Source organism: Perognathus longimembris, unplaced genomic scaffold (genome assembly GCF_023159225.1).
Source record: "Perognathus longimembris pacificus isolate PPM17 unplaced genomic scaffold, ASM2315922v1 HiC_scaffold_5663, whole genome shotgun sequence".
Lineage (NCBI taxonomy): Eukaryota > Metazoa > Chordata > Mammalia > Rodentia > Heteromyidae > Perognathus > Perognathus longimembris.
Window position 1 is genome coordinate 389,142 of NW_025961115.1, and position 24,245 is coordinate 413,386.

General features: G+C 45.7%; 1 protein-coding gene across 1 annotated transcript; it reads left to right on the forward strand.

Moving 5' to 3' along the window:
- Positions 1-317: 317 nt before the first annotated feature.
- LOC125345447 (protein SDA1 homolog) lies at positions 318-17,331 on the forward strand (the record flags this gene model as incomplete). The annotated part of the gene is made up of 10 exons (XM_048337603.1): positions 318-333; positions 406-539; positions 1,705-1,776; positions 1,863-1,963; positions 3,707-3,764; positions 4,804-4,878; positions 6,093-6,194; positions 7,806-7,875; positions 8,692-8,795; positions 17,244-17,331. Coding segments are annotated over exons 1-10 (820 nt in total), but the record flags the coding sequence as incomplete, so codon positions are not given.
- Positions 17,332-24,245: the final 6,914 nt, after the last annotated feature.

Genomic DNA, 24,245 nt, shown 5'->3' on the forward strand with positions numbered 1-24,245 from the left:
GACTTGTAAAACTGCATTGAACTTCCTGTTGTAACTATGCTACCCCACCCGCCTCAGCAGTCACTGAGAAGGAGTCGCTTGAACTTTTCTGCTCAGACCACCCTTGAACTGGGATCCTCCTGATCTTAGCCTCTGAATTCGCTAGAGTTGTGTGAGCCATTAGAACCCAGCTTCTCCTCTTTTTTTGTTTTTTGAGACAGAGTGTCACTATGTAGCTCCAGTTGGCTTTGAGCTCGTCTGGCTGCCTCAGCCTCCTGAATGTCAGAATTATAGGAATACACTTAACCCCCTGCCCAGAAACTGTCCTGCTACTTAAAATGGTGCCTCATGTTAGTAAAAGGCAGAAAGCTGTTTGGAATATTTGTACTGCATTTTCTCATTGAATTAACATTACCATCGTCTTAGTGGGGATTTTTTTCTGTTCTGAGACATTCTGCAAAGCTTTGATCTTGCTGAGAAATAAGAACCTCATCAATCCATCAAGTTTGCTGGAGCTCTTCTTTGAACTTCTTCGTTGCCATGATAAGCTCCTGCGAAAGGTAAAGAGCAAATCATTCCTTCCTGCATCTCATTCTGTCCGGTAGCATTCGGAGGCCCTTGAACTCTACTTTACGTTGGCTATAATTAAGAATAGTTTCAGTAGACAAAAGCTCCACTATTGTGTGCATGCAATATGGTATTCGTGGCTAATTACTGAGTGCCTACTGTATACCAGATACTATTCTTGGTTGCTGTGTATTAATTTGTTTATTCACAAATACCCCACAAAGGGATGATGGTGATTGCCATTAGTATTTCACAGATGAAAAGTCTGAGGAACAGAGATGGAGTAACTTGTTCTGGGTTACACAGCGCCTCTGATTGGCTGTCAGGCTCCAGAACCCAAGCTTTCTACAACTCAGTCAGGGCATGAATACTCATTTTATACCCTTCTGCACAATAAAACTAGCTTTTGTTATTAAAATTTATCCATGACTTTAAGTTTACCTGTATAAAACCAGGAGCTTGAAGGCTTATGAAACAAAATTTCTTGTGGTGCTGGGAATCAAACCTAAGGTCTTGTACTTGATAGGCAAGCACTCAACCACTGACCTATATCCCAGCCCTGTGCAACAAGCAGGAAGAATTAGTTCACTTTCATTAACTTAAAAATGGTTAGCAAAGTAAGAGGAGACTAGTACTACATTAGAGTCTCTTTGCTTCTGGGCTGAGCTTCAGGCTGAAGGTGGTAGATGGAACCTGTGCTACTTGCATTCCCGGAATTAACCACATTCAGTTCGGTGCTCAGTAAATGGAGTCACTTTCCTTTTTTAAAAAAATCTGCATTTACCTTATTTTGTTTATTCATTTATCAATTAATAGACATTTTGGTTATTTCTACTTTTTGGCCATTGTGATTGATGTTGCCATGAATATTTGTATGAACACTGATGTGGAAATGAGTTTGGTTGTTTTTTTTTTTTTTTAAATAAGGGTTTCATACTCTTTGATATATAAACTACTCATGCAATTTCTGAGTCATAAGGTAATTCTGTGTTAATCTTTTGAGAGCAGTTTTTCCTTTCTGGCTACTTTTTGTTTCCTTGTTTGCTTATTTTTGGTCTCTGGTGGAATGAAAGTGGATGAAATTGAATCTTGTACATTGCTCTAAATTTAGCATGGTCAGATTAGAGTTGATGTGTATGTTCTGTTTCTTTTTCTCAGACTTTATACACACATATTGTGACTGACATCAAGAACATAAATGCAAAACACAAGAACAATAAAGTGAATATAGTAAGTGCCTTCTGTTTTTCCTGTTTGCTGCATTGCACAGCAAGATATTGTATTATATCAAGTCTTCTCTTTCTCCTGTTGTTCAGGTGTTACAGAATTTCATGTACACCATGCTAAGAGACAGCAATGCCACTGCAGCCAAGATGTCTTTGGATGTGATGATCGAACTTTATAGAAGAAACATCTGGTAATAGATACATCCATTTTCCTCTTGAGAAATGGATCTCTCTCTCTCTCTCTTTTTTTTGCCCAGCTCTGGGGCTTGAACTCAGGGCCTGAGCACTGTCCCTGGCTTTTTTTTTTTTTTTTTTTTGCTCAAGGTTAGCATTCTACCACTTGAGCCACAGTGACACTTCCAGCTTTCTCTGTATATGTGGTGCTGAGGAATTGAACCCAGGGCTTCCAGGGCTTCCTGCATGCTAGGTGAGCAGTCTACCACTAGGCTACATTCCCAGCCCCGGATCTTTTTTTTTTTTTTTAATCAATCTTGCACTCTTCATTCTACCTCTGTCATAGATTAAATTAGAACGAAAACTACAGAAAACTAATAACATTGACTTGCATTTCCTGAGCAAGTACTGAGATGCTCAGTACCTCGCGTCCTAGTACCTTTGATGTATACTTCGTAGTTCCTTGTCGGCCTTCAGAGCAAGTTGAGAATAACTGTCTAGAATCATTCCATTTTATAAGTAGCAAAACAGAAGGGAAGTGAATAGAATAAGAGTTTAGCTATTAGTAGGCAGAGCTGAAATTCAAACCCAGATTTGTCTAACTCCTAACCTAACCTTGTATTCCTTGGCCTGCCACTTGGGAGAGTTTGAAGTCAATTCATGCTGCTTGTATAAAATAGTATGTGGTGTTTCTCATTGGTACAGTGCTCTGCCCCAGGTCTTTTGCTGTTCTTACTAACTTTTCTTACTGTGAGCAATCTTTACTGTTGCAGAATAAGTAGAGACAGAAAAGCTTTAGTAGCATGTGTTAGTAGTAGAGGGGGTTCGTTATGATAATCTGCAGGTTATCACACAGAGTACATGTCGTGTACTTTGAGCGATTCCCTCCCTCGGTGAAAGCCCTGTGGCCCTCCCCACCCTTTGCATGTAGTATTTGATGCATTTCATTATGCTGCTTTTGTGCATATGTGTAGTGTACGTTGATCTCTTCACTGTCCTAGAAAACCTTTTTTTTCAATTGCATATAATCTCCACTTAGAGGTAATTATCATTTAAAAAACACTTTATGGTGTTTCTTCCTGTTTTGTTTTTTTCCAGTACTGGGTTTGAATTCATGCCTTAACCTTAGGCAGGCACATTACCGCTGAGCCACGCGTCCAGCGCTTTTTTACGCTGGTTATTTTGAAATCCTAATATTCCCTTCCCATTGCATGTGGGATGCCGGGCGTGCCAGCTGGCTCCACTTCTTCCGTTGAGATGGAGTCTTGTTGGATGTTCTGCCTCCGTTGAACTGGAACCACCGTTCTCCTGCTCTCAGCCGCCCCCCTTGCTAGGATCGCAGGTGTGAGCCACAGTGCCCACCTCCTTCCTGATCTTTTAGTTAACATACAGTAACTATGCTTTGAACCAGTTTAGAGGCTGAATTTTGCAAAGTTGTCTTCCTTCTATTGTGTTAAATTTTTTCCCATGTACCTTGAGTGGGAGAAGGTATTCTTTTAAATCGTTAAATTAATTCTTCATCTTAATGGCTATACATTTGATGTGAGTGGGCTAAAGTCTAATTAAATGCTCCACTTGTGGTTCATTGATTTAGCATGGGGTTGGGAACATGGCCTAGTGGCAAGAGTGCTTGCCACGATTTAGCCATCTACGATGTTAATGTCAGTATTTCTTGTGTTACTTTGTGTCATTGTCTGCGGCTTGGCTGGCAGTATGAAAGAGTGAAAACTGACTTCAGAACGCTCATTGATTCCCTCCAGGAATGATGCCAAAACCGTGAATGTTATCACAACTGCTTGTTTCTCAAAGATCACCAAGGTGAGCCCACGTGTAAGGTGCGTGGAAGCACTGACTGGTCAGTTGCTGGGGCTGGGAGGCGAGGGTGTGGAGGAAGAAGCGACGTGGGCATGCGCAGTGCTCACTGATGCTTGCTTGCTTCCTTTCTACTGTGCTTGCCTGAGTTGTCAGTATTCTTGAGAAGTCAGAATTATTATGAGCCCCTAAACGCTGTGTAGGTGATAGCTGCTGATGTTTTGCCTGTGATTCTTCACGCTTCTGTTGGGCGTGGGCACAGGTAAATGGCTATATGGACTGTGTTTGATCTTTGTATTTGAAGGATTCCAATGTCTGACTTTGGGGAATGTGGAAGTTGACAGTCGACCTTAAGGATGATTATAGAACCTGGCAAATTTTATGTAGTTAAAAATCTTTTGGGGGTTCTAGGAATGTGGCTTAGTGGTGTAGAGTGCTAGCCTTGAGCAAAATAAGCCCTAAGTTAAAGCCCCAGGACTGGCAAAAAAAAAAAATTCTGGTAATGTTGGAACTTGAGCACAGGACTTGTGTAAGTTAAACATGTGCTTGACTAAGCTATACTATCTAACCGTGAAGATTTAAAGGACAGATGACACCATAAAATGCTTATCTAAATTAAGAAGGAGCAGAAACCATAACACCCTTGAATTTCTTCAGTTTCTAGCGAATATATGCATAAGCTACCAAAAAAAGTATTTGTCCTGCCTGTCACTGGTGGCTCACGCCTGTCACGCCTGTCCTAGCTACTCAGGAGGCTGAGATCTGAGGATCCCAGTTTGAAGCCAGCCCACGCAGGAAGGTCCCTGTGAGACTCTTATCTCCAATTAACATATCTTCTTCCCCAGGTACCCCTCCCCCCAAGGAAAAAAAAACAAAAAACACCCAAGTGAAGCTGGGAAAAGTGGTAGAGCATGCTAGTCTTGAGCAAAAGAGCCTCAGGGCCTATGTTCAAGCTCCACACCTGACCCAAAAAAACAGAAAAGAGATAAAACATATTTGTTTTTTGATAGAAGCTGAGTTAAGTAGACTTTCCGGTTATCTTTAGATATTAGTGGCTGCTTTGACATTCTTCCTTGGGAAAGATGAAGATGAGAAACAGGACAGCGACTCAGAATCTGAGGTTGGTTTAATCACACAGGGATCTTTTGACATTTGCCAGTTCTTCAGGTTTTCCTATTGTGCTGAGTTTATGTTGTGAAATCTTTAGCTGTTCAAGTAAAAAAAAAACTTATTTGTCTCATTTTTTTATTGAGTTCTGCTTCAGTTTTGGATTCATAATCCCTTCAGTTTAACTGGCTTTATGTAAATTTAGAATTATTGCTACCACCATATTATTAAGGTGGTATTGTGTCATAGAAATAAGCTCACAGTGTGGAAAGAAAATGAAATAATGGTAGCTTTAAATTGACAAATCCAAGATTTAAGATATGATCAGGGGGCTAGGAATGTGGCTTAATGGTAGAGTGCTTGCCCAGCGTGCATGAAGCCCTGCATTCAATTCCTCAGCACCACATAAACAGAAAAAGCCGGAAGTGGGGCTCTGGCTCAAGTGGTAGAGTGCTAGCCTTGGGCAAAAAGAAGCCAGGGACAGTGCCTAGGCCCTGGTTCCAGCCCCAAGTCTGGCAAAAATGATATGGTCACACTTTTTAGAAATATTAGAAGAAAGATTTTTTTTATAGGTATAAACTTACCTTGTTGTGTTATCATTTTACTAGCTAGATCCAGACAGATAACATCTTTATTGTGTTAAGTGAGCAATGTATATTGATGCAAAAAATTCCAGATACTGTGACTTTTTTCGCCCTATATTGTTTCCTATACATTTTATATGCACATATGTCCATAAATTCTTACACTTACAGTTCATTTAAAAACTGTGTATATGAAGCTGGTACACATGGCTCACACCTATAAACCTAGCTGCTCAGGAGGCTGAGATCTGAGGATGGCTGTTAGAAGCCAGCCCAGGCAGGCAAGTCGTGAGATTCGTATCTCCAATGAGTCACAGAAAAAGCTGGAAGTGGCGCTGTGGCTCAAGATAGAGTGCTAGCCTTGAGCAGAAGGAGCTCAGGGACAGTACCCAGGCCTGAGTTTAAGCCCTAGGACTGGCAAAAATAATAACCAGATTGTATGAGTGATGTGTGCTACTGCTTGCTTTCTTAGTGTCAGTATATGTAGATGTACTCACGTATTTAGATCTTTACAAAAACCACTACATACTTTAGAACAAATGTAGTTTTGGAAGTATTCCCTGTTGATAGATAAGGACACCATGCATTGTTTCCGTGCAGATTTTCCTTGTTTCCAGTTTTCTGATGTCCTTTTCTTCTTTAGGATGAAGGACCCACAGCAAGAGACCTGCTGGTTCAGTATGCCACCGGGAAGAAGAGCGCCAAAAACAAGAAGAAGCTGGAGAAGGCGATGAAGGTGCTTAAGGTGAGACTGGAGAAAGGACAGGGGACTCATAGTGTATGAAAAGCTCCAGCTTTTGAAGGGGCAGAGGAGCAGTATTAAGGTTTGAACTCGGTTTCTTGCTTTCTGCATAGGAAGGTAGGTACTTACTGTGTGGGCGACCCAGCTCTCCCCTTCCTCACTTTTTTCAGTGCTAGTACTAGGGCTTGAACTCAGAGCTGTGAGTTCTCCCTTGGCCTTTTCATTCACAGCAGTTGCTCTGCCACTTGAGCCGCACCTCCACTTCCGAGCTCTGGCTTTTAGACTTTGAATGATGTCTCAAAGGTTGTTATCGAGCCATGAGACATGTCTAAGCACTAATTTTAAATGAATAAATAAACTTACCCTGGAAAAACTTGTGACTTAAAAAAAATTTTTGATTAAGTATACTTTTACTTGTTCTGATCACAGTAGTTTCTTTTATGGTGTCTTTGTTAGACCTGTCCTATTTGAAGGCTGAAGTATGTGGGCTGGGAACATGGCTTAGTGGTAGAGTGCTTGCTTAGCATGCGTGAAGCCCTTGGTTCTATTCTTAGGCACCATGTAAACAGAAAAAGCTGGACGTGGCACTGTGGCTCAAGTGGTAGAGTGCTAGCCTTGAGCAAAAAGAAGCCAGGGACAGCAGGCCCTGAGTTCAATCCCCAGGACTGACAAAAAAACAAAAATAAAATTTAAAGAATGAAGTACATGTGATATTTTATTACAATTACTCCAAAAAGCACTCATTTGTCCCCATGTGTTTTGTTTGTTTGTTTGCCAGTCCTGGGGCTTGGACTCAGGCCTGAGCACTGTCCTTGGCTTCCTTTTGCTCAAGGCTAGCACTCTGCCACTTGAGTCACAGAGACACTTCTGGCCGTTTTCTATATATATGGTACTGAGGAATCGAACCCAGGGCTTCATGTATATGAGGCAAGCACTCTTGCCACTAGGCCCCATTCCCAGCCCTCCTCCCCCCCCGTGTGTTTTTTTAATGTTTGTGGTTACAAATTCTTGTAAGTCTCAAAAGTACTGATGGCTAGAACATTCCCAAGGTTTTTTGTTTGGTTTTTTAAAATTTTTTTTCTTTAGACAGGGTCTTCCTATGTTGTAGGTTGGCCTCAAACTTGCAGTTTTTCTACTGTATCCTCCCAAATGCTGGGATTTCAGGTGTTATACCACCAGGCCAGCTCTGAGGTTTTTATCTTTTAAGATAAAAACCATCTTAAGTTTTTCCAAGTTAGATTATTTTTAGATCTAGGATTTTTTTTCCTTATTTTCTTTTTTTGGTGCTGGGGATTGAGCTCAGGACCTTCTGCATAATAAGCATATATTCTACCACTATATATACCCTAGTCCTTTTTTTTTTCATTTTAAGAAATTATTTTTGTCTGGTTGGTTTTTGGTTTGGTTTGGTTTGTTTTGGATGGTAGTGCTGGGTTTGGATTGAAGGCCTTGTACTTGCTAGATAACTAGCCCACTATCACTTGAGCCATGCCCTCAGCCCTGTTTTTCTTTTAAGTAGCCTAATAGACTCACTTGCAGCCTTTGTTAATGCATTGCGTTCTATAGCATCTCCGTCATTTGGATTGGAAAGCGTTTTCTTATTCTTTCTTTCAGAAACAAAAGAAAAAGAAGAAGCCAGAGGTGTTTAACTTTTCAGCTATTCACTTGATTCATGATCCTCAAGGTAGAGAGAATTGTGACTATCCAAGTTCCTTGTAGAACCTGTGCCTGTTTAGTTCCACTGCCAGGGTTGTCAGGGCACTTAATAAGATCCTCAGCACTTAATAGGAATCAACAAATGCTTAGCAGTTACCACTGGGTTATGACGTAGAAAATTAATGTTGTCAAGGAATGATTTCCAGTCTATATTAACATAAGGATGAACAGGTCTCTGATTTGTGTTATTTTCAACACAAAAGTAGTAAGACATTGTACTTCACTGCAAATTGGTAGTCTCTTGTTAGTCTTTTCTTTCACTAGTTTGTGGAATCCAGAAGTTTGGGAAACCCGAGTTTTCAAACAAGGCTGCCCATTTGAATTAGCTAGAGGATGTATAAATCTGAACTGAACCCCAGGATTGTGATTGGGTCGGTGTGGGGTTGTGGCTGAACATTGAGATTTAAGCGTTGTCTATACATTTGCTAACCTGCTCTCGGTGTTTCTCAAATGTGTATGTGCCCACCAAACACCTGGGGACCCGGGTCAAGTGCCCATTCTGACTCAGTAGGCTTGGGTGGCCTGAGAGGCTACGTGTCTGTGAAGGTCTGGGTGAACAGGCTGCTGCTGGTCTTCAAAGCACATTCCAGAAGCAGGACCACCGAGCATCTGTTGTCAGTCTTGGTGGTGATGCTGAAAACCTTGACACGCCTTGAGGTGTGTTTAGTGACTGGGCACCGGTGCTGGTGGATCACTTGGGTTTAGTTCGTCACCCACCCCCTGCCTGGGCCGTGCTGTATGAACATGGACTCACCGAGCACTTCTGTGATCTTGTCTTCTCCAGATTTTGCGGAAAAACTCCTGAAGCAGCTAGAGAGCTATAAGGAGAGGTTTGAAGTGAAGATGATGCTCATGAACCTCATCTCCAGATTGGTGGGGATTCACGAGGTTTGGATGCTTTGCTCCCCTTGTGGGGGTTCGAAGTCGCTGTGTTAGGTGGCACAGCCCCTACACTGCCCATCCCTGTACAGTCCGCAGAACAACACAGCCTTCCCATCTGCGGATAGTCAGTTTACGGATTACTGTTTTATGTTTTCTGTATTTATTTCCCATATCCGTTTTCCTGGCCCATCCAGTCTTCACTGACTTGTACTGCATTGCCCATTACTTAACCCTCCAAAGCCTTCCTGACTTTCAGATGTCTCTGGCAGGAAATTAGGTTTTCCGACCTGAATCCTTCCTTTCTCTCCTCTTAAATTAATTGCTAGAGCTCCTTTGTGGTGCGTGTGTGCTTGTGAGGTGTGCACATGGGCCCCACACTGCTTTTGCACTCACTGCCATTATGGGAAAAAGGGATGGCAGAAAGCTACAGGCCAAAAAGAAACCACTAGACAGGCTAGTGCTGCTCTGAGCATTTGCAAACACGTGGCTTCCCTTAAGCTTTTTAAAATAACAAAAGGAAGGGGGCTGGGAGTCAGACTCTGGGGCAGCTGCTTACCATGCCCAAGGCCTGGGTTCCCTCCTGGCATTCCCTGTCCCTTTCCCTTCACTCACCTTGCTTCATCACCCACCTTGCTTCGTCTGAAAAGTAAGAAAGTCGGCTAGTAAATACACACATCTCAGTTTAAAGTGAAAGCACACACAGGAACATGGTTATTTCCTAAGAAAAACCTACCTCTTCACTGCTTTTTCTCTGTGGCTGTAGTTCCATAAGGGTCACCAGGTCAATGTATGCAATTTCAGTGCAGGACTGAATTTGAACTTGATGGGAAAGCAAAAGTGATTGGTGGTTTAAGCGTAGTTTGAAGGAAATAATATTGGAGTTTTAACAGCTGGATATCCATCTTTATATCGAACCATTAGAAGAAATATCTAATGACCCAACCGGGTTTTGTTTTGTGGCTGAAGTGGAAAAAATAAATTTATTTCCATATGAAGAACATTGAGAAAGCATAACCAAGGTTTCATTTCTTGAAACTAATCGTTTCCATTTCCTTTATAACTGGACTCTTGTGACCCTTACGTAAGTAGGCTCCAAAGTGAGTATTTTCTCTTTAAAATATGGAGAGCAATTCCTACAAGGTAGCTGGACTAGTAGACAATACAATCAAGACTGGCAGTGTTTTGGTGGTCAGATTACGTTAGTGCTATTCAGAGTTGATTTTTTTTTTCTTGTTCCTTTTCCAAAAGTAATAGGGATTGAACTGAGGGCCTCATTCCTGCTAGAGGCTCTCTCCAGGCCTGTGGTTTTGAAATAGGGTCTGCTCTAGCCCTTAACTGACTAGTAGTCTGACATTTAACTCTTGCTTCCATCTCTAAACTAGCCGAAATGACAGGTGTTCAAGAGTGTTGTTTTGGTTAACTCTGCCTTTATTCTTCGTTGATTTACTTTTTTCTTTTTTTCTTCTTTTTTTTTTTTTTTTTTGCCAGTCCTGGGGCTTGGACTCAGGGCCTGAGCACTGTCCCTGGCTTCTTCCCGCTCAAGGCTAGCACTCTGCCACTTGAGCCACAGCGCCGCTTCTGGCCGTTTTTCTGTATATGTGGTGCTGGGGAATCGAACCTAGGGCCTCGTGTATCCGAGGCAGGTACTCTTGCCACTAGGCCGTATCCCCAGCCCTGCTGGTTATTTTTTAAGATAGGAGCTCTTGAACGTTTCTGCCCTGGCTAGCCTTGAACTGTGAGCCTCTTGCTCTCAGTCTCTGGAGTTGCTAGGATTATTGACTTTACTTGTATATATTTTTTTAATTTTTAGGCAGGCACTGGGCATTTTGCGCCATGCCTCCAGCCTCATTGTGTATAGGTTATTCTTGAGGTAGGATCTCATTTTGTGTCTGGACTATGAGTCTTCTGCTTCCTTGTATCACTGGGAAAGATAGACAGGTGCTTTACTACCATGTCCAGTCATTGTGCGTCTCTCATAGCTGGGATATCAAACATTCCCATTCAAGTCATTGGTTGAGATGAATTCTCTCAACCTTTTTTTCCTTTGGCTGAGGCTGGCCTCAAACTCTGATCCTTCAATCTTTACCTCCTCAGTAGCTAGGATTACACTTCTGAATCACCATGCCTAATAACCTGAAGGTAGCAAAGAGATTCAACAGGAAAGTAGTTAAAAGTGTGGTACGTGGCACTGTGGCTGCTATCCATGGAAAATAGGGCCACCCCACTATCTAGTGCAAGTAACAGAATGAATTGAGCCAGGCGGGCTTAAATGAGGAAGAAGACACACAGGCTTCCTGGGACTCTAGTTAGCTTCAGTTATGGTATGATCCAGAAGTCTGTGGCACTCCCCTAAGCTCTCTTGGTTCTGACTTTCTCTATTTTAGACTGAGCACTCCACACTCTGCACCCCGCCCCCCGTGGTAGTAAAATATGATAACTCTTTCTGACCTTATATACGTACTCAGATCCTGGAAGAGAGAATCTGCCTCTGTTACCTCTATAGAAAAGAGAATCAATGTCTTTTCCTATCATCTCAGCATGATCTGTTTAAATCTTATTGGTCCAGTTTGGATCTGATGTGTTCATTAGGTTAGATTCATTCACAATCACCCGTCAGGAAGGTGGGCTGTGCTGGGTGAGTTAACGTACCTTAGAGCTAGGGGTGGGATTGGGCCACCCAGATCCTATAGAAAGAACATTTACACCTAGAAGAATCTGGCTGTTCCTGGTTGTGTGGGTGGGAAAGATACTTTGAGAAGAGCCGGACAGATGTCCACTCTAGAGCGCTGCTGACATCATGGGGACCGGACTTGGTCCAAAGAAGACCAGTCTCCTTGCCACTCTGGACCAACCATCTTTGTGCAGCACTGAGCCTGCATCTTGTAGATCGGCACTCTCTGACATCCTTGGGGCTGAAAGGCTAACTGCATGGGCCTCAGTTTCTCATGGCGGTGGGGGTGGGGGAGCTTGGGTTGCCAGCCTTGTCGCCTCGAGATGAGTAGTTGAAAGCGATCCTCACTGATTATTAGCTTATCAATCCTGTGGCTGCCTTCCTCTCCCCCGACGAGATGTCCCGAGAGCTGCCCTTTGCTTAACCATACACAAGTCAGCTCACTAAAAATCTCTTGAGCTGAAAAAGAACTTCTGTCTTTTTAGCTTCCACTTTTTTTCCCCCCAGCCTGGCCCTTCTAGCTGGAGGAGGCGGAGTGTTCATACTTCAGAAGCTAGAGGAAAGCTATAAACAATTCCGCTTGCAGTGGGTGGGTGGGTGGGTGGGTGTGTATTTATGCATGTGTAGCTGGCTCTCCATGTGGCTCTCTTCTGAAGCACACAGAAATGCTGGTACTATACCCAGGATGCATAGCCTTTTAGGGTGGACTTGGCGTTTGAGCCTGTTGAGTCTCTGACCCAACACAGACCCTCCATCACTTGGTTCCTCCACATCTGACTAAGACAGCGGGCCGTCTCCCCACTTGCTCTCCCCTCCTCCCCCTGCAGTGATCTTCTGTAGGAGTGAAGATCTCTGAGCAGAGGAGAGACCATTATCCTGTGACGGAATGTTTTTTGGTTGCCTGTGAGGTCACTTGGAGACGCTGTGAGCTTGAAGAAGCCCCTTTGTCTCACCCTTCCCCTGTCCTTGTACTTTGAGTGCGTGCGTGGGGACAGCGCGTGTATAGGACTTTAGCTTTGACTTGTGGGGTGGGGGCAAGTCACTTGACCTCTGCCCTTGGATGTCTTGATCTGTAAATGGAAAATAATGTGAACTGTTTGGGGGTTTCTTTGGCGCATTAAATGAGTCACAGAGCAAAACCCTGAACATACATAACATGGGGTACAGATTCCATTATTAGCTACAGAACAATCAAGGGGTCGGCAGTGCTGCTGGGCCTGGCTTGTGCCTGGGTGCCTAGGGTGCCCCTTTATGGAAGATGAGCTTTCTGAGGTTAAGCGCTGGGGCAGGCTCAGGGTTGGGAACAGGGGAGGACAGGCACAGTCTGATTTTGGTTGTAGCGAGGAGGTTGTGTGTGCAGAGCCTTCTGTGCATTCCTCACCCTGATTTTTTGGCACTTCAAGTGATCCCTGGGGTCCCTTTCTGCTTCCCAGTTCGGGAGAGCCCATACCCTCAGCACTCAGAGAGAGCCTGCCATCTGCAGCCGGTATGCTTGCTGACCTCAGGAGGTGCTGGCTGTTTTAGTTCTCCTGAGCCTCCGTTTTCTCAGCTGCCTCCTCTGATCAGAGCCCCTTCCAGGGGCTGTTTGAAGGAGCACTGTTCTATGGTGACCCAGAGCCCTTCATATGATTCTATCGTGAAGCTCAGAAGGATTTCTAATCTTCCCAGGTGCCACTTCTGTGTTTCCTGTTTTTGTATCAGTACTGGGACTTGAACTCAGACCCTGGTTGCTCTGCCTTAGGTTTTTTTTTTTCCCCCCTCAAGGCTAGCTCTCCACCATTTGTTTTGTTTTGGTTTTTTGCCAGTCCTGGGGCTTGGGCTCAAGGCCTGAACACTCTCCCTGGCTTCTTTCTGCTCAAGGCTAGCACTCTACTACTTGAGCCATTAGCGCCACTTCTGGCCTTTTCTGTTTATATAGTGCTGAGGAATCGAACCCATGGCTTCATGCATGCAGGGTAAGCACTCCGCCACTAAGCCCTATTCCCAGCCCCTAACTCTCTACCATGTGAACCACAGCTCTACTCCTGGCTTTTGTGGTGGTTCCGTGAAGATAAAGAGTCTCACAGCCTGTCTTGCTTGGGCTGGCTTTGAACTATGATCCTCAGATCTCAGCCTCCTGAGTAGCTAGGTTTTATAGGGATGAACCACAGGCACCTGACTCTGACACTACTTCTTGACCATGGGAACTTACCTCAGCTCTTTTTGTGTCACTTTTTGTGACATCTTTGCTGAGTACGAGGAAAAGGAGGGAGAGAGAGAAGAGTAATTGGTGCTCATTACTGTTGGAGCTGGCTGGGCAGGAAGCCTGGCTTTGAGGAATGGTTCTTTCTGAGCTTCAGGGTGCTTCAGAAGCTCCAGGTAGCCTATTAAGGATGGAGCCTCCTGGGCCTAGATCCTTGGAGTGCAATAAGGGCCGGTCTGTAGTAGGCTAAGGATCCCATCTTTCAATCCAATTGAGGGCCCTGCAGAGAGCCTCTTCTTTGTGAGAGATCTCTCCTTCCCCAGGGGTCCATTCCACTCTCCCCTGACGCCTTAGAGTGCTGGGGAGTACCTTTGTCTGGAGCTCCCAGTCTTGCTGGTGAGCACCAAAAGGGCTCTGTGGTGCCTGGGGGCAGTGGCCCTGGGTCAGATGTCACAGACATGTCAGGGCTGGGGGCCTGCTGGCCTTGGCCATGCCGTTCTGAGTCCCTCTGCTGTGGGCTCTGTGGACTGGCAGAGCTCCTGGGCTTGGTTTCCTGTGCCACCTATAATGTCACCCTTCTAGGGTAGGTCTGTGCCTTCCTGCGGTGGCCTTGTAAGTGGGGAAGGGCCATCCTGGAAAGAGTGGCATGGTGGAGACCCCGTGGGGGTCGGGAATAAGCTGGCACAGACAGAAGGACAATAGAGTAGAATTGTGAACTATCCCAATTGAGTTTCCAAGCCCAGTCAGGGTTGGTTGGTAGCTCCATGCCTGACCTACACATGGGGTGTCAGATTTCTTCTCCCCCAAATGAGCTTAAGTTAACCCTTGGCTTCCTAGTGTCCCGGTGATGGTGAGATTAAGCTCCAGTGGTGTGGACCCTGCTGAGAGGTGAAGTAATGTGCCCAGTGCACTCAGCTAGGGAGCAATCTCCGCTGAGATGCTCCAGTGTGCGTCCACCCGCGTGGGGGCAGCTGCCACATGGCTGGCCTTGGATGGATGTCTGAGGAACTGCCTGTTCTCCCCCTGGGGTTCAAAGAGTTGCTGGAGGAGATGATCGCTGAGAACCCAGGACCCCCAAGTTCTCAGGCTAGTTGCTGTTGACTCCAGAAAGCTCTTCCAGTGCCTGGCGACAGTGCCAGGACAGTGATTAGAGCCTGGGCCACGTGCTGCGTGGGAGCCAAGCGCTGGTTGGCCAGGGTCGTATGTCTGTGTGGCCCACTTCTGTGGGGTACAGATGGCATCTCGGGAAGCAGGTTGCTTAGCACAGCGGTGGGGGCCTGCTGGCATTTCTGGGGGAAGGGCATTTTCTTAAATAAAGAGAACAGGTTGGAAACATCTGGAAGGAGGCTTGTGAGAGCGACTTCCTGCTGCTTTGGGGTATTGTGTGTTCTCAACTGAAAACGGTTCCTTTTTGCCAGTTTCCTCCTGAGTATTGATCTAGGTCGGCTGTTGACAGTGAAAACGTGTATGTGCGTCCATGTCTTATTTGTGAAATAATTGGTCTCTCCGTCTGCCATCTAACTTTACCAAGAAGTTAATGATTCTCTTCTTGGAGCAGCTTCTGTTGTTGGTCAGTAATTTGGCTGGCTGGCTAGTTTATTAATACTATCTTATTGGTAGCTGTTTTCTTTAGAGATCTTTTTTATTAGTTCATTTGATCTTCACATAAAAAAGTGTCTTACATGCAAGTTCCTACAGAAGTTGGAAACCAGCGGCTTTTGGGTTGTAACCTAGAGGTAAGTTCTATATGACCTAGCCACTGCTGACCTTTAATGATGGGATGTCTTTATTTTTTGTACTGGTACTGGTGCTTGAAACTCGGGGTCTAGGTGCTTGCTGTTTCTTAGCTTTTTCACTCAAGGCTGGCACTGTATTGCTTCAGTCACAGCTTTGCTTCTGGATTTTGGGTGATTAATTGGAGAGAGTCTCAGGGACAGTCCTGCCTGGGCTGGCTTTCAGTCTTGATCTTCAGATCTCAGATCTCAGATTCTGCATAGCTAGGATTACAGGCCTGAGACACTCATTAGATGTTTCGTGTGTGTGTGTGTGTTCTGGGCTTGAACTCAGGGCCTGCATGCTGTCCCTGAGCTTTTTTGTTTTTGCTGAAGGCTAGCACTGTACCACTTGAGTCACAGCTCCACTTCTATTCTTTTTGGTGGTTTTTTGGTGGTAAAAGTCTCATGGACTGTCTTGCTCAGGCTGGCTTTGAACCATTTATGCTCAGATCTCAGCCACCCGAGTTGCTGAGATCACGGATGTGAGCCACTGTTGCCCTCTGGATGTTTCTCATTTTACATGTTAGTAAATTGCCAGTAGCATAACATTGGATGAGTTGATATATTTTTAGGACCTATTCTTATTTCTTGCTTTTAGGGGGAAGTCAGAAAGTTGAGCAGCTGGACTCAGGTTCTAGGATCCTAACTATGCTGGACTGGGTAGCAACTACTCCTCTGGAGAGGCCTCAGGTCTCCTGAGGGCCGCAATACCAGCCACCCTTTGTGGTTTCAAACCTGGATGCTTCACCCTTTGAGGAAGCTCGCCAGCAGTGGGAGACATTTGGGTTTAGAGCTCTACTTTATTACCTACACACTTCTAGTAGGTTCTCTGTGAGGCAGGATAAGGCTTATGAGCCCCTTCTTAAGGCCCCCATAGCTTTGAAAACGGAGGTTCAAAGAGCTGAGTGACACACTGTCACAAAGCCAGCGCAGTGAGCCAGAGCCTTCTGACCCGAAGATCAATGCACTTTCCAGGGGAAGAAGTGATTGCTTGGAAAAATAAGTATATTGTCCTTGGCCACTGAACTGGCTCACTCAAGTTTATATTCTGATGTCTGCTCTAATGCAGAAACCATTTCCCTTGCTTCTTTCTCTCTGTCTCTAGGCCTCTGCGTCTGAGGACTTCTGTGTCTAAGGCAGCTTGGTCCAGCTAAGGTGAGAGCTGCCATGGCCTTATGAGCTACTTTGTGGGTAACAGAGTTGCCTTTGTTTTCTGCCTTGGACTTCCTGGCATGTCAGAAAACTCCAGAATGTGCATCCTGTGATTGGGAGAGTGTTAGGATGTGAGAGAAATGGGAGAGAAGACAGCTTTCCAAGCAGAAATGGTCCTTCCTACATTTCCTTGTCAGAGGGAGCCTCAGAGGCACCCCAAAGACCGCAGCTGGGCATCCCCAGTGACTCCCTATCTCAAGCCTATGATCTTAGTTACTTAGGAGGCTGAGATCTGAGCATCTAAGATTCAAAATCAGGGAGACTCTTCTCTCCAATGAACCACCAAAAAAAGCCAGACATGGAGCTTGTGGCTCAAGTGGATAGAGTGTTAGCTTTGAGCCCCAAAGCTCTGCGTTCAAGCCCTGGGACTGTCACAGATAAAAGGGGGGCAGGGGCTGGGCTTGTCCATTTTTTGCCCTAGTCTTGTCCCCACCTGCCCTTCCTTGGGGCAGTTGTCAGAGGCTGTGGCAAGGGGTGAGTCATCTCCTCATCAGGGGTGGTGGTGGTGGGAAGAGGGTCTTCCAGTGGTGTCCCTCATGGGTCCCTGTGCTCCTGCCTGTTTCTCCCTCCCTTCCCAATGCAGTTTCCCTCTGTTCTCTGCTTTCCCCTGGCAGTGGGCGACACAGCTGACTGCTCCCGCCACCAAGGCTCTGCCAGTGAACATGGGCCACATTAAGAGGGCTGCCAGGTGCCATGCCAGAGGTATTAAAGGGACATTTGATTACTTTTAACCTGAATCACCAGGCTTTGTACTCTTTCACTCTGCAGCAGTTAAAGGGCAGGAAAAGCCTAGGCTTTGTGGGGTTCTCTTTGTGGTGTTAAGTGTGCCTCTTTCACCCCAACCTTGCTCTCAACCATCTCTCCTCTGTTTGTATTTGTGTCACTCCTTCCCTCCCCCTCATTCCCAGTTGGTGTTGGGGTGTGTGTGTGTGTGTGTGTGTGTGTGTGTGTGTGTGTGTGTGTGTGTGTAGTGGCTATAAGCTACCATTCTGGAACCCACAACTGCCCCTTGTCCTGTCTCTCTTAACCTGTTCCCTGCTAGATGGGCAGCCATCTTTGGTTTGAACAGACCCCAGTGGTGGGGATCTCACTCTGTTTAGCTCAGCAGGGCTTAGGGGCTTAGGTAATGTCTTATGGCCCACGGTGACTTAGAGGGCCTCTTGCTTGGGTACTACCTCTTCATCCTTTCTGTCTCCTTCCTTTATCCTGGCAGGTAGAATTCATCTCTGTCTCTTGGAAATGCTTATAGAACTTAATTTGTACAAGGCTAGTGGCATGGATTTTGTGGTGTGTTTGTCATTATCCTTGGTAGAGTTAAGCAATGTTGAAGGAGCCTTCTCAGCAGAACTGCCACTAGGGTGAGCCTTTGGCTGGGGAGATGGGATCCCCAAGGTCTACCCTGTGAACCTTAAACTTCTGGCCAGTGTATTGTCTGTGATTTGTTAGTCCAGAACATAATTTAGGCTTTGTAGATAGTAATAAGTCTCCAGTGCAGCCACTCACTTCGTCCACTGTAGTGTGAATATAGCCATGCCCAGTACATTCATTACCTGAATATGCTGTGTTTCCATAAAGCTTTATTTGCAAACGCAGATTGTTGTTTGCCAACCTCTCTTTTGCTTTCTTCCTGGTGGAAGAAGTCCTACATTGTGAAGTGGGGCCATCCTGAACTGTATGACTGGGCAGACCCTTGGCCTGGCAGAGCCTCAGTTTCCTTATGTGTACATTGTGTGAGACAGGAGAGAGTGAGTTCTAATGTTCCTGAGTCAGCCCTGGACACTCAATGAAACTCTGAGTTCTCCATTGAGTCTTATCCTGGCATTGTCTGACTCCACCCTTTTTCCTCCTCCTAGCCTATCCTAGCTCTCGTGGATTCTGGCTCCAGCCTTCCAGCTCCTGTCCCCACCTCTGCTGGAATCTCAGTCCATTCTTAACACTCAGCCAGAGAAAGCATTTATGAATAAAATCAGTCTCCTATCTCTTTTCTGAAACTCATTAGTGCCTTGCAGCTGCTGCTCAAGTTCAATCCCCTGCCTTGTCTGGTCCCTGCTTACACCTCCAGCCTCATTTTGTGTGTGTGTGTGTGTGTGTGTGTGTGTGTGTGTGTGTTTGGAGTTCTCAGCTCCAGTGTCACTTCAGACAGCCTTTTGTTGTTCCTATTGTTTGTTTTTATGTGTGTACTGGTCCTGAACTCAGGGCCTGGGTGCTGTCCCTGAACTTATTTGCTCAAGGCTGGTACTTTTCCACTTGAGCTATAGCTCCACTTCTGGCTTTTTTGGTGGTAAATTGAGGCTAATAGTCCCATGGACTTCTGCTGCCTGGGCTGGCTTCGAATCGTGATCCCTTAGATAGCAGCTTCCTGAGCAGCTAGAATTACAGAAATGAGCCACAGGCACCTGGCTTGATAGGCATCTCTTGGAGCTGGCATCTGGGGATTCTCTCATCACTCTGCAACCTGTATGTGAATTATCCATATAGCAAGTTGGCACTAACTAGAATTCATCTTGCTTGTTTGTTTACATGTTTGTTTTTCTGCTTCAGTAGGTTGTAAGCACCATAAGCTTTGGGACCATATCTGTCTTTTGTACTGCTGCTTCCATAGCAAAGATAAGCAGATAGTGGTGCTCAGTATGTTGACTGATTACTGTGTTCCTGTTGAGACTCTGTGTGTGTGTGTGTGTGTGTGTGTGTGTGTGTGTGTGTGTGTGTATTTATCCTGGTACTAGGGCTTGAACTCAGGGCCCAGGTACTGTCCCTTAGCTTTTCTTGCTTTTGGCTGTCAATCTACCATTTGAGCCATACTCTACTTCTGACTTTATGGTGGTTAATTGGACTTCTCTTCCCTATCTGGTTTTGAATCATGATTCTCAGATCCAGCATCCTGAGTAACTAGGGTTATAGCTTGAGCCATGGATGCCTGGCTGCCCAGGACTCTTGTGTGCTGCTGTTCCCTTGTATGTCATTTGGAAGCCATTCTGCTCTTGGTGCTAGGAGACACTGCCCATGGTCTCCCTCAGGAGGCTGCATTCCTGTGCTTCTGGTGATATCAGGGGCCTCAGAAGGATGAGCTTCCTGGAGGAGCAGCTAGTTCTTGGCCTGAGCTTTTTTTTTTTTTTTTGGCCAGTCCTGGGCCTTGGACTCAGGGCCTGAGCACTGTCCCTGGCTTCTTCCCTCTCAAGGCTAGCACTCTGCCACCTGAGCCACAGCGCCCCTTCTGGCCTTTTTCCATATATGTGGTGCTGGGGAATCGAACCCAGAGCTTCATTTGTAGGAGGCAAGCACTCTTGCCACTAGGCCATCTTCCCAGCCCTTGGCCTGAGCTTTGACTGGGGGCTTCCTCTTAATCACAACTGTCCATCAGCATCAATCTGTCCCTCCCGTTGGCCTACATGGCTTGGTGGGTGGTGTCTTTGCATGAGAATCTGTCTAGTTCTTAACATTTTTTAAATTGTTCTAATAAAGGTGAAGTGGGGTTACAGTTATGTAATTCAGATGGTCTTTATAAGCACAAGAGAGTCTCTTTGGGGTTAGATTTTGTTCTTGGAAATGTGGACCCCTGTTAACTGTGTTGGGGGAAGGTGTTTGCTGCAGCTGGGGTGACTGTCCTGTGGGTCCAAAGGTGGGTCTCTTGTGGAGAAAGGCTGCATCCCAGTGACACAGTCTTTCCCTAGGCCCACAGCTTCCACGGAGGGTAAAGATGGAATTGTTTCTTCAAATAAGGTCTGTTAAGCCGGGCACCAGTGGCCCTCACCTGTAGTCCTAGTTACTCAGGAGGCTGAGATCTGAGGATCGCAGTTCAAAGCCAGCTCAAGCAGGAATGTCCAATTAATATGCAATTAGCCACCAAAAAGTCAGAAGTGGGGGTGTGGATCAAGTGGTAGAGAGCAAGCCTTGAGTGAAAAGCTAAGGCACAGCTCCCAGGCCCTTAGTTCAAGCCCCAGGATCAGCACAGAACAACAACAACAACACACACACACACACACACACACACACACACACACACACACACACACACCCCAGATCTGTTAAAATTCTAAGACTTAGTGCCTCAGAGTGTGGCCGTATTTGGAAATAGGGTGATTGTAGTTATGTGGTTAAGAGGTGGGTCCTGCTGGAATAGAGTGGGTCCTTAATCCCACACAACTCTGCAGGTAAGACCAGCCCTGCAGAGACAGAGGCAGAGACTGGGGTTGTGCTGCCATCAGCAAAGCACACTGAGGGATTCCAGAGGCAGGGATAACTGTCTTAATCTTGTCTGGCTCCTTCCTTTCCTTTTTAATTCTTGGAAAAGATCCTCTCTTCCATGGAGGATTAACAGATCCCACTGCCCGTATGTGTTCTTTAACTAAAGCCACTCACCTGACTAAGAGATCTCCACCAGTAGCCTTGAATACCAGTGCATGAGCACGCGGTCCCTGTTGTTACTTGACTGCATCATCTCTCATTTTGATCTGAGTTCTAGCTATATTGACTTCAACAATTTTGTTCTGGACCCAAGCTAAATCTGGGGGAGTACTGTGTGAAAACAAAACAAAACTGCTGCCTGTCTAGTAGAGGAGACAGATGAGTTAACAGCACTGTAGCATGCAGGGCAGGACATAAGAGTAATTCCCACTGTGAGAGGGGACCAGCCCAGTGTTGTACCCATGAGACACCACACTGGAGATCTGAAAAGGCTTCTGCAAGTGATGAGGGTTTTATTTTGTTTTTGGTGCCAATACTGAGGCTTGAACTTAGGGCCTAAGTGTTGTCCCTTACCTTTTTTTTTTTTCCCTCAAGACTGGTTCTCTATCACTTGAGCCACAGCTCCATTTCTGGCTTTTTGGTGGTTCATTGGAGCTAAGAATCTCCTAGACTTTCCTGCCTTGGCTAGTTTTGAACTACGATCCTCAGATCTCAGCCTCCTGAGTAGCTAGGATGACAGGTGTTCACTCAGGCAGAAAATTTTAAAAAGTCCAGGACAACAAAGGCTACCTGGAGTCAAGATGTGCTCCTTCTCATCAATAATGCTCCTTAAACATTGAGGCATTTTCCTATTTATCATTTCAACTATTTTTTAAAATTTTCTTAACAATCCTCAGAAGGATGGAACTCAGAGATAATTGTTTTCATTTTACAGATAAGGATACTGAGGCTCAGAAAGAAAGGCTGGGAAGTGGACTGGGAAGTGGATGAATGAGATTCACCTATGCTAGACTCCTGCTCTTGCTGACCTCGCAGGCACTCCCTGCCCTCCATGTAGATGAAACCTTTTAGACTTTTCTACCCAGATTGACCAGGAACCGTGATCCTCCTGATCTCAGCCTCTTCAGTAACTAGGATTCCAGGTGTCAGCATCTGGTGGCCTGCCCATGAACATAGCAGCCTAATACTATTTGGACCATAATTGCTCCATTTTATAGATGAGAACCTTAAGCTGGCTGCTGAAATGCTGACTGGCCTGCAGAGCCTGGCGTTCTAATCCCAGGATGCACTGCGGTGTGCGTGCATGGGTGAGCCAGGCCTCCTGAAGGAGGGAGCCCTGACTGCTCTTTTCAAGGGGAGTGTGATGGTTCAGCCAGGCCCTAAATGCTAGGGATGGGGTGGGAAGCCAAGTGATTCTAGGGAGGGGGGGGGGAAACAGCATGGAGTAGTCAGGGTCCCCAGGTTTGGGAGAAGCTGGGCCACAGGCAGGGCTGGGTCTGCCTGGACTCCACCTTGCAGTTCATGGAACACTGTGTTCAGTAGCTAATCATGCGGCCAGGCTTTCTCATGTGTTGACAGAGGGCCAGTTCATTGTTTTGTTCACCTCTGTCAGGCATTTGCACCTGGGCCAGACGAGGCAGGGAGAAGCCCAGGACCAGCCTGGGGAGGACGTGTGCGCTCCAGGTCCAGGCCTTGTGGTGGAGTCTCAGCCCGCTGGGGGGCTGCTGTCTGAGTCTATGGCTCGGCTCCATTCACATGTCAGTCATCCATCAATTTCTTATTGAATACGGAATGTGCCCCAGGCTGGCTCTCTGCTAAGTGCCTGACATTCCTAGAGGGAAGGACATGGTCTCTGGCCTTGAGGACCTGCTAGACCACAGCTAGACTGATAATTCTAGTCATGACCTTGTGAGCACAGGAAAGGCCATGCAGAACCTTTTAGACTGCCTTCTTTACTGCTACTGCCACCCTCTCCTTGCATCATCCTGCCTTAACACAGTGTTTTAAGACTTCAATTTTGTCCAGACTTCTCTCTGTCCTAGCTATGTGAGTTTAGATACATTTGGGGGATGGGGAGGGCAGTGCTGGTCCTAGGGCTTGAACTCAGGACCTAAGTGCTCTCCCTACGCTTTTCTGCTCAAGGCTGGAGCTCTACCACTTGAGCCACAGTTCCACTTGTGGGTTTTTTGGTTGCTAATTGGAGATAAGCATTCATGGACTTTCCTACCCACACTGCCTTTGAAGTGTAATCCTCAGATCTCAGCCTCCTTAGCAGCTAAGGTTAACAGGTGTAAGCCGGGGCTGGGGATATAGCCTAGCGGCAAGAGTGCCTGCCTCGGATACACGAGGCCCTAGGTTCGATTCCCCAGCACCACATATACAGAAAACGGCCAGAAGTGGCACTGTGGCTCAAGTGGCAGAGTGCTAATCTTGAGCGGGAAGAAGCCAGGGACAGTGCTCAGGCCCTGAGTCCAAGGCCAGGACTGGCAAAAAATAAAAAACAGGTGTAAGCCAATCAACACCCACTCTGGATATATATATATATATATATATATATATATATATATATATATAATCACTTTCTGATCTGTTTCTTTTGCCATTTCTTCAATTTTTTGTTGTTGTTGTTCCTGTCCTGCGGCTTGAACTGTGGGCTTGGGTGCTATCCCTGAGCTCTTTTGCTCAAGGCTAGTGCTCTACCACTTGAGTCACAGCTCCACTGCTGGCTCTTTTGGTGGTTCATTGGACATAAAAGTTTCATAGACTTTTTCCTGTCCTGGTTGCTCAGCACTGCTTCTTCTCAATAAAATGGACACCATTCTAGAACTTAGTACTTCATGGGATAGTTTCTAGGATTAAATGAGTTTGTGCGCGTGCGTGCACACACACCCTCTGCACTTGGAATAGGTGTCTGGTGCTTAATAATTGTGATAGAGATGCCATAGCTATGCCCAGTGTGGGTTCTTTTAACCCAGACCTTGTGTAGTGGACACACATTAGAATTCAGAGTTCGGGTTCAGCCGGGTTAACGCAGAGGATTTTAAACTATAAAAGAGGAGATTAGACTAATGAAACATTGGCTAATTAGGAGTACAACGAGCCAGTGGCTCAAGCCTGTAATTCTAGCTACTCAGCAGGCTGAGACCTGAGGATGGCCCTTGGAAGCAAAAGTAGAGCTATGGCTGAAGTGGTAGAATGCTAGCCTTGAGCAAAAGCAGCTCAGGAAAGGTGTCCAGGTCCTGAGTTCAAACCCCAGGACTGGCACCAAAATTTAAAAAAAGCAGCTGTATAAGACATCTCTCCCCCCCCTCCCCTTGTGGCAAAAATGTACTTAGACAACACACTAAGTGCATAAATAAAGACTAATAATAGACTCATATCTATTTAGGTCAGGCTTTGTTGCTAAATGAGTTATTTTTAAAAGTTATTAG